General features: G+C 40.5%; 1 protein-coding gene across 10 annotated transcripts in view; it reads right to left on the bottom strand.

Moving 5' to 3' along the window:
• Positions 1-12,742, bottom strand: part of TCF12 (transcription factor 12) — a 641,728-nt gene that overhangs the window by 48,591 nt on the left and 580,395 nt on the right. For 5 of the 10 annotated variants that reach the window (XM_069222409.1, XM_069222403.1, XM_069222407.1 and 2 more), the window contains 3 exons: positions 6,446-6,519; positions 5,680-5,751; positions 4,256-4,444 (listed from right to left, as the gene is read on the bottom strand). In XM_069222409.1, the coding sequence (XP_069078510.1) occupies positions 4,256-4,444; positions 5,680-5,751; positions 6,446-6,519 (335 nt within the window). The remainder of the gene's footprint in view (positions 1-4,255; positions 4,445-5,679; positions 5,752-6,445; positions 6,520-12,742) is intronic. The other 5 variants (XM_069222408.1, XM_069222410.1, XM_069222411.1 and 2 more) reach the window with 1 other exon arrangement.

A 12,742-nucleotide genomic window follows, 5' to 3' on the forward strand; every position in this document is an offset into this window, starting at 1 on the left:
GAAGGAACCTGATTCTTTGGTTTCTGCACCCAAATTTTCAGTTGAATCTTTTTCAGTGCCCAACTCAGATCCGAAGATTGTCGGCTTGCAACAGATGCGGTCGGTGCAGGATGGTTGCTGGTTGAAGGTCGGATCAAAGTTGATGAGGTTGGAGTCTAAGATGCAGCTGCAGTCTTCGTGGTTTATTGGTGCCGAGCTGATGGGTGGGGCATCTGAATTTTCTTTTCTGAGACCAACCACGGCTTGAATGCAGTGGTGGTTGGGTGACCTCAGTATGGAATGTTTGAGGTTTTGTGCTAAGAGGTGGGACTACTGTACTCACAGTTTGCGCCAAAGTCAGTTATTGGCTCTCAACTTCGGATTTGATGTCTGAATCCAAATCGTGGATGGAGACTGCTTTCTGGTGGGTTCTTTCTGCTCATGCTCTTCCCTGAAAATATCCGGGGTGCCATCTGGAGATCTGCGTGCCAACTCTAGCCTACAAACTCTGTCTCAGAGCGTTGTCTTGGACCGGAACGACTGACATGCCTCACAGATAGCCTCTTGATGGTCCGGCAAGAGGCATAAGTTACACACTTAATGACAACTGGTATAAGGGTATTTTGAATGGCACAGAGGGCAGAACCAAAATGGTGTCTGTTCCATCCAGCTTACATTGTCCTCAGTGCTAAAGGTTTCAATTCCTAACAGCCCGACGGGCCTCGACCCCGAAGGGCATTCCGGTTAAAAAAAACTGGAACGGACAAGCTATAAACAGTTGATGTGAAAGTCAGAAAACCTGACAGAATAAACAAAACCGTTGAATAGAAAAGATAAGGGGGAAGTCTCAGCCTGGAGAGCATCGAAGACAGAGCGAAGAACTACACAACCGAACCAGATGGCAGAGAGAAAACAATCTAATGCCCATGCGCAGTATCAACAAAAAGGAGGAGTCACTCGATCATGTGACTCGAAAACATCTTCGAAAAGAAAAAAAAAAAAAACTTGTAACTTCAGACCCAACACTAGAAGGCAGGATTATGCAAAGCATGTATACGCACAGCCACCGAAAACTTTTTTCTTAAACTGACAAGATACATATGGCACAGGTACTGTATCATGAAATTCTGCTGGGACTCTGTTGTATGCCTACAAAGCCACATTCAATGAAAATTATGTAACAGATGATTAATAACAGTTATTCAGCTGAAAATTAAGGTAGACCTAGAAGTTCTAGTTACTACAATTAGAATGCAGACAAGAGACTATTTGCCATGAACGGAACAGATGCTTATTTCAGTGAACAATGTACTTCTGGGGCTCACACAAGAAAAATGTAAACAGAGTACCTACTTAGAAGGTAAATATGGAGGGTCCAGGAAGGGATGAGAGCCTAGTGATTGAAACACACATTTAGAATATAGACCGTTGCTTGACTATCTCCTAACTTAACAACCTAAAAAGAATATCCTTGACTCCTACATTTTTTTTTTTTTTTTTAAAGATACAGCCTGCCCACAACCTACACTTTATAAAACAAAAAACTAATCAACACCGTTCATATGTATTTTCAGTTACAGCAATGTTTTTGCATGAAACACAGCCCGAAGCCAGCTCCTAGCAAAATCTACATCGGCCTTAATTTATACATCAAAAGAGGAAGCGTCATCTTTAGCATTTTCACAGAAGCTAAATACCTTGAGCAGTTTAATGGGCATTGGCCGGACTTCATCCAGTACTTAGTGTGCTAAAAAAAAGAAAGCGTCAGGGCCCTCTTCAACTTGCATCACCCACTGACGCTGCTAGCATTGCAAATGACAGTACCAACACAAGCTAGAGGTGTGACAATTCAGACTACTTCAGCCCTCAACGCTATATGAATGGTTTGGGCCGTACGTATTAGTCGTGTTAATGTATACTGAATTAATAAACAACTGTTTCTGTGCTCCTCTCTAAATCCGACAGATACCGCCACCATGTGACACACTGTCGTAAGTGCCAGTGTTGACAAGTGATGGTGCAGAGCACCAGAAACCACTGGCTCAATTTAGGCACTGATTTTAACTATGGCCCACGGTAGTGATACTGTTTTGGTCTGCGATTATTTGCACTTAGATACCAGTTAGGTCCATATCAGTTATCTGTAAAGACGTGCAATTCTGTTGTCAGAGCCGCTATTATTGGTTGTGTTTTGGCTCCTGTAGGCAAATACCAACACAATACTAACAACGTCAAAATACCACAGAAGACATGCAGCAAAATAGTACACGCTATGCATAGCACTCAAGTAAAAATTAGCAAAGATCATGCTTAGAAATCCCATTGCTTACAATTTTGCTACTTTCGATACTGTTCTGGGAATATCAGTCTACTGCCAATACATGCACTTGAAAGTGATGGAGGAGGGGTTCCATTATTTATACACAAGGTTGGAGAATCAGTGGGCAACCAACTGAAAATATGGTTTACATAGGCCCAAGGTAGGATTAAGAGTGTTTTTATATGGTCAAAAAATAACATTAGAGTTGCCTTTACAGTCTATAGTGGATTTCAATAAGAATTCACAATATGTATTTTACGTTGTTCTGTTTTTTTGGTATATTGTTTCAGAAATATGCCACAATGTTGGCTAACATATATCTATTTTTCAAATGAATTAATCAATCAGTTAAGAACTACTGCTCTCCTGAGAATGAGAATTTCAGTTTTTCTCAAGTCTATGTCAAATGACCTGATGGACTCCTGCGGGAGAGCACTGGACACATCTCTGTTTTACAAACCCCAAGACCCCTTCTTCTGGAAAAACAGGACTGGATTATGTGCAGAATCTTGCAAATAAGGGCGTAGAAAGCCCAGGAAGGGGGTGTGGGAGGCGTATCCCTCTCACTTTTTGTGGATTCAGGGGGACAAAAGATTTTGAATTTGAAACTGATTTTATACAGTACAAGGCAGAACATGTCTCCTAGACCCATGCTGAACATCACTATTTCTCCCTGAAGTGCTGTAACCTGAGGAAAAAACCCAGTGGGGTATCTATGACCTATTTGTTAAGTTAAATATTTCTCTGCAGTCATCGAAGTGTTGAGCCTCTCCTAAAATCGGTCTGTTTGTCAAGCCAGGTGAACCAGTACAGTAAGGGAAGATATGTTGATGTCCTACAGCTGGGAAAATAAAGATTTTAGGAGAGGATCAATACCACAATAAAAACAAATAAAATAGCAAAAAAACAAAGAGGTCTCCGAGTTCCCACAGTATTTGCTCCTGCGGTATGACCTCAGACAAACATTTTCTGTCTCTGTGTTTGATCTTCAGTGTCTGTGGAAATATTCCAAACATAAAAGCAGAATGTTAAATCCTATAACGGACACCTGTATGGAGTCGGTTTTATTTAAAGCGTGATGAGTGTATTTATTGAACTCTATATACTAACACTAATAGAATTACATTATTGAAAAAAAAAAAGAACAAACACTGACCTTTGGCATTAAACGGAAGACAAAAGAATGTAACCTATTGGGTCCGTCCTGCACAAAATGTAATCCTGGACTCATATCAGTTTCACCACAACCAAATTGTATAATCCACAGCCCATCGCTTTACTCCAATATATATCACGTTCCTTAACCATCCAGTTTGAGAGCACACTGAAGTAGCTGACACCTACAATAACCTCATTTTTACATTGCTCATATCAAATAATCTTGCTTCACATTTATTAACAACATAAGATACATAAATAGAGAACATGACATACTGACATTTTTGGTAACGCGTGGCAATGTCAGCACTGCATGGGGGTATTCTTGAATGTTTCATTTTAAAAAATATATCTCAATAAAAATCACTAATTAGGTGATTTTAAAGCACGTACTTAACTGAGACACTAAGATGTTGAAAAAATAAATAAATAACCTTTTCCATTTTAAGGCCTTGAACATATTTTTATGACATTTGTTGCCTGATTTACATATACAGGTGGCTCATCTCGTAATTTGGCTCTTGTACATGGCTCTCTCCAAGGAATTCCACATCCACCCCAGAAATGTAGTCTCCCTTACAGCCTTGAGTCAAAGCCCCTGCCCGCCAAACAACTATTTAGGTTCACGGGCACAACAACTTTACGTTACTAGGTAAAATATGTTTAATAAATGATACCAGTAAGCGAATTCGTATTTTCACCGAACACACTGCAAGGTCAACTTGCTTAAGTTAGTGAAACAACAAAAGTTCCATGACGTCATCAAAAGCATTTGATTAAAGAACAGAAATATATTACCAGTGCAGTCTGTCGACTACTTGAGCCATAACTGGAGTTTAAACTGGCGACTGGCCCACCGTGAGAAGACCCCAATAAACTCTGCAAGTCGGCAAGCCCGCTGGCCACACTTGTGGAGGGACCCACTGCATGGTTCCGCAGGACGTGAATGGCATCATCAAGCCGGTCCAAGCGATCCTCCATCCGAGACTGTGGAAATTGAAAAGAGTCATGAATGCTATTTTTTTTTTTGCAACTGTCGATCCCTAGTTCTGGTCACATAAACATTTGGTACCTTCTTAGCTAACATACTAAATGGTAAGCAGCATTACAAAGTTCGATGAAGGTGTGAGCATGAAGTTCAAACGAGGAAGGAGGAAAGATGCAAAGATGAGGAACTGGCTGAACGACAGGGATACGAGAGGCCTGGGTGACGGGATGAAGCACAACTACTGCAATATTAACACACCTTTATTCTTGCAATGCTGTTGGTTAGTTAGAACTTGCAAAGCAACGTGTTCACAGAGCGACAGCCAATGCAAAGTCTGAGACGTGCATGTGTGTGAAGGATGCTTGACTGCAGCTGCCCCTATCAAATCAAATGGTCCATTCTTCAATTGTTTCTTCTGACTGCGCTATCTGAAAATATTAGGCTATTTCACAATTCTATCTCATTTATTAAATACGACTAAATATATCTGTTATCTTTATTGCTAATGTAGGACTAACTACTGCTAACACCTTCTAATAATGCAAGTGCAAGTCCATCTTTGAATTCAAGAAACCCATTATCATCAGAGTTGGGTTGAAATTGAAATGTAAGTTATCCACTGCACGTTTCAGAGCATCGGTGGACATGCTAAATACGGTGATATGGGTGTTCGCATTTCAGATTGTGGGTATAAAATGTGGCTGAATCATATTTTTGCTTCTGTTCCTTTTTTTAATCCATCTGCGGCTGGCTCTGCCTGTGGTTTCTGGCCACACTCCATTTCAGAAATGTGCGAGCAATGCTTTGATTACAATGCATTGAAAAACTGCTCGCTCCACAAACAGCGGAGCAGTGGGAGGGCAGGGACTTCTATCTGCTACAAACGCAAGCGGGCAAAATCCTCGCACGCAGCAGTCATATACCCCTATGTGCTGGACAGTGAATTATAATTCTACAACTGATTCTCTGATTGTTAAAGTGGCAATGTAACTGGGTGGGTAAAAAGGGGAAATTATTTCAGATGCAATATAAAAAATGAAAATGACTTTAGATGTTTTGCGCACATTAATGAATATGTTTAAAGATAATGTTAAGTTAACACAATGTAAATACCCCACCCTATTAAAATTGGAACGGTGAAACAGAGCGCAAGAAAATCATTAAAAAAAATAATTTTAAATTGTATCAACTTAAGACGTAAAATGGCACCATCTAAAAAAAAAAAAAATACTACCTCACAGACATCCTTTAAGAAGGACATTGCATCTTGCAAATGCTCGTGAAGTTGCTGCTCAACTCGATTTTTCTGGCAAAGGCAAGACAGAACAGGAAGCAAAGCACAGGTTAAGATGGATTCCAAACGAGAGGAGGCATCATGCACATCAGCAGTCAGTGTTAGTTCACAGACCAAAGAGAGCTGGACCGCGCTGTTGCAATGCTGGCATTAAACATTATAAACGCACTGCACTACACAAGCAACATTAAAACACATACACAAGTCCTATACTGTCGGATTGCAACCAACACGCGGTGAGTTATAGCATTACCTAAATGTCTTAAATCCCTTTTTGGACGAGGTATCTATAAATAGGTTTAATTTTAGGTAAATGCCATCCACCCAAATAAAAACATTAGTGGCCATTACGGATGCTGTTGCTCTCTTATTTTAAAACAATGCAAAAGTGGAATGCTTTTACGCCACCTCCTTCGAAAAACAAAGGTGAGCTGGCAGATGAAAAGGAGTCCCTGGCTTGTGGAAGGCTGGCAGAAGCCATACCAGGCCCTTCCTACCAGCTGTCTGTGGAATCGATGCCCAGTGCCACCGAACAGATGGCCAGACACACCCGACATGTTTAGTATTGTTCAATCAAGCCAAAACATTTGTTAGCAAATCATTCACTGGTAAAACTATCCTACGGGTTTCTGCAATGACATGCTCGACTTGCACACAAATCTGCCCACTGAAACTATTAGCTAAAAAGAGTTTCTAAAAATATTACCAGGGAGTGAAGGGAATTTTCATAGTTTGGCGACGAAGGGGTCTGTCCTGCTGCTCTCGGCCACTGGCTTGCACCTGTTGAGAGTGGTTGGGTTAATCATTAGAACATTATAACACTTCAGGAAGATCCGAGTGAGATCAGGAAGACAGACAGGCAGGTGAGAAAAATGAACAACAGGTGGCAGGCGCGCAATTTGGGCTACGTTCTGGCCAGAAACGTTGCCAGAGAGCAAAGTATTCCAATGCGGAAGTAAGCTGAATGTCGACTTTATGAATGATGCTGAATGCAGGTTAGGATCCCACACAGAATTCTGCAGTGGCAAGAAATGTGTGAATACGTATGGAAACAAATATGTGCTCAAGTGTGCGTTGTGTGTGTTGTATGCGGAGGGCCCTTTCAGCAGCATGCGTTTTTTTCTATACTGTGCTAGATACCGCAGTTGCCATTTCACATGACTATATAACAGGCGCTGCTTTTACCCGTTTTAAAAGTTCTCAATTGATGGACCGCAGAATGATGAAATGCTGACGAGTCCCTGTCAGGATTCAAAGTTGTAAAATGAGGTCCCTCAGATACTCGCAGCAAGTTCTTAACTCTATAAGCTTCCTTGCGGTTAAAAATGGACACCTGCAGTCTTTTAGCACTGCTGACAGCATTAACAACTATAAAGTTAAGTCATTAACAAATTATAGGCGCATGACTATTACTCCCCTTTGAGGTGGGTGTGACCAATGTAAGTTGGAGGGGGCCAGACCCATGCAACATTGTCAGGATAACCACCGACTCGGTAAAAACGGGCTTTGCGGCGAACCCCTAAACTTTGGTTCTCTCTGGGTGGAGCTAGGAAGAGATATTAAAATAAAATAATGTACACGGACCATAGAGATGAAAGGTCCTGAATTTTTTTGGGACTGCTCTTAATTTGATCAAGATGAAGCTCATCTAAAAGCAGCTAAATATGCTAGAGAAATATCCTACAAGTATACTGGTGGATACTGTCAGCAAATTAAAACTGTCAGGCCTACATGTTAGCAATGCTAAACAAAATGTTGTGCCCAGAACTACTAACTGTCAGATAAAAGCACAGATTCGAAAAAGTATTTTTGTAGTGGTCAAGCCAAATATTCAAAGAGGCTGTCCTTTTTCATTCGGGTTTTTAGACTACATGTAAAGATCAGCATAAAAGTGCTGTGTTACGAATATACATTTATTACGCCACATTTATTTCAGTTTTTTCAAATTTTATTTTAACAAAACATTCCTTATACAGTGACTGGAATGAGACTACAGCACGTAACAAACATGATATTTTAATTAAGAATAGAGGCCTAGACTGTAACAAATAGGCAACATCTGCAAGACTGAAAGAAATACGAGGTACACAAATGCCTCTATTAGCCAGCGTCAATATCTTATCAAAGCAGTCAACTTACATTTGACATGCAAGTCATTAAAATGTGATGTCCATTTGGCTTCTCCAAAAATCAGGTGGCGTATATTTTTAGTCCTCAAAGCTTTAGGTAAGAGGCCAGTTCCACTATTAATGCCAAACTGAGGTCTCAGAATTGACCTGAAATATGGGGTTTTCAGAGATCCCAATTATTTTAATGTTCTTGAAAAAATACTGCAGAGCATACGAGTTTCAACCCCAAAGCCCCAAAACAATTTCCACCAATCAACTTTAAAAACCTGGACAAAGGCTTTCATATTCTCTCCATGGAAGTTTTTGGTGATGTAAACTAATCAGGCCATTCTGATTGGTTGTTTTAATAGGTACCCGCAGACCACAGCAACAAAAGAAGGCTCACCAAAGAACTCGAGCCATGTACTTTTCCTGGTCACTACAAACTCCCAACGAGGCAGCCTACCATGCTCTGAGGGATGACACTAGAATGATCTATAAGTGATTTATTTTAGTTAGCTTCCCAAAGATAATACATAAATTGCTTTAATTTGGGAATTAACTATGTAAGTAGTATGGATAATTAAAATCTATTCCATGTAATGGCCCCCTGTTCAAACATGCCCTGCAATTCTCACTGGCCTTCAGGTGCCACTGGTAAAGATGCACATTCCACAACTGCATTAACATTTTTCCAAGTGTTATTTATCTACGTCTCTTACAACTCAAAAGATAATGCGTAAACTGAGCCGTTCCTTGAATGGAGCATGTTCCTCTTCTGTGCCTAACACACACACAAAAGTAATGATTTGTTAAAACACATACACTTGACTTTAGAAATGAGTAGGTAACCACAGATGTATCAAATTACCAACCTAAAGTGGTAAATGAACACCACAGAACTGACTTAATCACATTAAAACACAAACCCTTTCTCCTATTTCAACTCCATTTCAGCCATTATGAGGGGGAGGAATGAATTGAGGTGAAGAGACATGATCTGAGTGTAGAGGCAGACGCTATATATGCAAATAGTATAGCCAGAGAAATAATGATTAAACAGCAGATTTCCAGGCAGGTTTAAGCAAGCTTTTATACTTGACCTACATGGTTTACTGGGAAAATCCAGGTAACCCGAAATCATTGTGGGCCGACAGGGGCTTCCAAATCCCCACGGTGTGGCACAATTTCCAGGTTACAATCACATTTCATAACATTAGGTATTTTCCTTGTTAACTCGAGGATGGGCAGGTCTCTTCCGAGAACAGTAGTTGTAAATGGTATCAAACCGAGATTTAATCTTCAGCTGTTCATATTAAAGTCTTCGAGGCTGTTCACTGTTACCCAAAGAGGTGTGAATGCATTAACTTCGTTTAGTACTTTGAAGTAGAAATTCCAAGAAATTGACAAAGAATGTTTGCTAAAACTTTTACAGTAAAATGATCTGCACCGAAAGCACTGATCATGGGTTAGGTGCAAAGGTGTTCCTTATACACCAGGTCAAAAATATACATTTTACCAGTGAATGTGAGAAACTGTAAATACATCCCTAAGGAAGAACAAAACCGTTGATATCCATTAAACGTAAGGCCTGTCTAAATATCTTGTTTGACAATCTGTAAATTCTTTCAACATTGAAATAAGTCCTCTAATATTTAAAAGTTCAACTACTTTTTAAAAGTGTTTAATTATTTGCACAGAAAGCAAATGAGGCTACTTTTCACCCATAGGTGCTGCACCCTGTGTCTTAGTCCTTTATGCTAGCTCTGTTCTAAGAATTTCGATTTACATGCTAGTTTTGTTTATGCAACGAAACAGCAGGAACTTTAAGGTGTGCACACAAATTGGTTCATTAAGACACTGCTCAGCTTGCAACAGCAAATCAGTGATTCAGGGGCACAATGAGGTCATGTGACTTCTTATGCTCCCCCAGTTATACAGATTAATGAAATCCTCAAAATCAGAGTACTTAAAATAATTTCACCAAAAATGAAAAAAAACACAATGATGACAGAGTCCCTTCCGAATATGTTACAATTGGTGACAGTCTGCTTGGTCACTTTTTCACTGCATTAATACACAAAAGTAAACATGGGTATTTGTCGTAAAACCTCGAGTTTTGGAATTCTTGCTCACAGACTATAATTTATGATTGAACCGCAGATGAACCTTCACATGAGATATTTTTGGAGGGAGGTTTTCATGGAGGTTCATAACATGGCACCTAGGGTTAATACCAATTCACATATGCTTTGGTAAAACATTTGGTGGCAATGTTTGAAGAAAAGCCATGCTAATCTGTAATACACATCTACCTGAAAAGTAGGAAACTGATATCTGAATTGATATTAACAAAAAACGATTTGCAAGCTTTTTGGACAATCGTCACTTTGAGATACTCTTGATTAAAAAAATTCTGCACTTGCAGCACAACTTTTAAGGCTGAGCCACATCTCTAGATGCTGTCCCTTGCCTTTGTAGCAATTCGCACTTCTCCCAGTGAGCCATGCTTTGATGTTTACTCCCAAACCCACGCAGCTCAAGGAAACAAAGGATAAAGCAACAGGTTGTCCTATTCAGTTGGATATTTAAATGATTAGAATCACAATTGTCCCCATTCACCATGTGGATGCTAAAATGTGTCTCAGTATAACTTTGTTCCCCACGCACAAATACGGAAGTTAAAATGTATTTTTTATCAGCATCACTAATCCCTGTGCACAATAAATAGTACTATATAAGACCTTCAATGCATTCTACTGTATAGGTCTGGGCCATCATTACAAAAACTGACGTACTGTCCTTATGGAAGGCCAACTGGGGTGGAATCAGTCATGCCAGATCAACGCCTCTGAGGGGCTGGGAAGTTTTCTTGCTACATGCTAGGCCCACGTGTCCATAGCCCGTGAGTGGCATGTGGACAAACGCCCTTGAATGAACAGTAGCACACCAATACCCTTAAAACGTTGGTCGATGCAAGTGTAGTTAGACACATTGCATTTAAAGTCATTTTTGCAAATGTCTGCCTAGCTTTACTTCCAACTCCAATTTCAACTAGTCTGGGTGACTAACAAACGTGACCATGAAGTGCTCTCCTGCGGCAGAGCAGCCCCTGCAACTGCAGCTTTTGGAAACAGGATGAAGATATACACTGTGCTGATGGATAGCTATGCCTGTCCCTGCAGGTGTAGGACCATATACCCCTTAAACCATAAGATGAGGTTTATATTTAAATCAAGTACATTTTTTGATGCGTCCAAGTGCGCTTTTTGTGTGCTTTCATTCCCACCACACTCTAAATCTAGTTTACGAAATGAGAGCTAGGATTTATATTAAAAACATGATCACAAAATATCAAATAAACAATGGCAGATCTCTGTCCCAAATTCACGAAAACATTCTGCTCCTTCCATGCCGTACAGTTGCTCCTGTCTACAGGGAGTGCAGAATTATTAGGCAAATGAGTATTTTGACCACATCATCCTCTTTATGCATGTTGTCTTACTCCAAGCTGTATAGGCTCGAAAGCCTACTACCAATTAAGCATATTAGGTGATGTGCATCTCTGTAATGAGAAGGGGTGTGGTCTAATGACATCAACACCCTATATCAGGTGTGCATAACTATTAGGCAACTTCCTTTCCTTTGGCAAAATGGGTCAAAAGAAGGACTTGACAGGCTCAGAAAAGTCAAAAATAGTGAGATATCTTGCAGAGGGATGCAGCACTCTTAAAATTGCAAAGCTTCTGAAGCGTGATCATCGAACAATCAAGCGTTTCATTCAAAATAGTCAACAGGGTCGCAAGAAGCGTGTGGAAAAACCAAGGCGCAAAATAACTGCCCATGAACTGAGAAAAGTCAAGCGTGCAGCTGCCACGATGCCACTTGCCACCAGTTTGGCCATATTTCAGAGCTGCAACATCACTGGAGTGCCCAAAAGCACAAGGTGTGCAATACTCAGAGACATGGCCAAGGTAAGAAAGGCTGAAAGACGACCACCACTGAACAAGACACACAAGCTGAAACGTCAAGACTGGGCCAAGAAATATCTCAAGACTGATTTTTCTAAGGTTTTATGGACTGATGAAATGAGAGTGAGTCTTGATGGGCCAGATGGATGGGCCCGTGGCTGGATTGGTAAAGGGCAGAGAGCTCCAGTCCGACTCAGACGCCAGCAAGGTGGAGGTGGAGTACTGGTTTGGGCTGGTATCATCAAAGATGAGCTTGTGGGGCCTTTTCGGGTTGAGGATGGAGTCAAGCTCAACTCCCAGTCCTACTTCCAGTTCCTGGAAGACACCTTCTTCAAGCAGTGGTACAGGAAGAAGTCTGCATCCTTCAAGAAAAACATGATTTTCATGTAGGACAATGCTCCATCACACGCGTCCAAGTACTCCACAGCGTGGCTGGCAAGAAAGGGTATACAAGAAGGAAATCTAATGACATGGCCTCCTTGTTCACCTGATCTGAACCCCATTGAGAACCTGTGGTCCATCATCAAATGTGAGATTTACAAGGAGGGAAAACAGTACACCTCTCTGAACATTGTCTGGGAGGCTGTGGTTGCTGCTGCACGCAATGTTGACGGTGAACAGATCAAAACACTGACAGAATCCATGGATGGCAGGCTTTTGAGTGTCCTTGCAAAGAAAGGTGGCTATATTGGTCAAAGGTTTGTTTTTGTTTTGTTTTTGAATGTCAGAAATGTATATTTGTGAATGTTGAGATGTTATATTGGTTTCACTGGTAATAATAAATAATTGAAATGGGTATATATTTGTTTTTTGTTAAGTTGCCTAATAATTATGCACAGTAATAGTCACCTGCACACACAGATATCCCCCTAACATAGCTAAAACTAAAAACAAACTAAAAACTACTTCCAAAAATATTCAGCT

This window comes from Pleurodeles waltl, chromosome 3_1, assembly GCF_031143425.1.
Source record: "Pleurodeles waltl isolate 20211129_DDA chromosome 3_1, aPleWal1.hap1.20221129, whole genome shotgun sequence".
Taxonomy (NCBI): Eukaryota; Metazoa; Chordata; class Amphibia; order Caudata; family Salamandridae; genus Pleurodeles; species Pleurodeles waltl.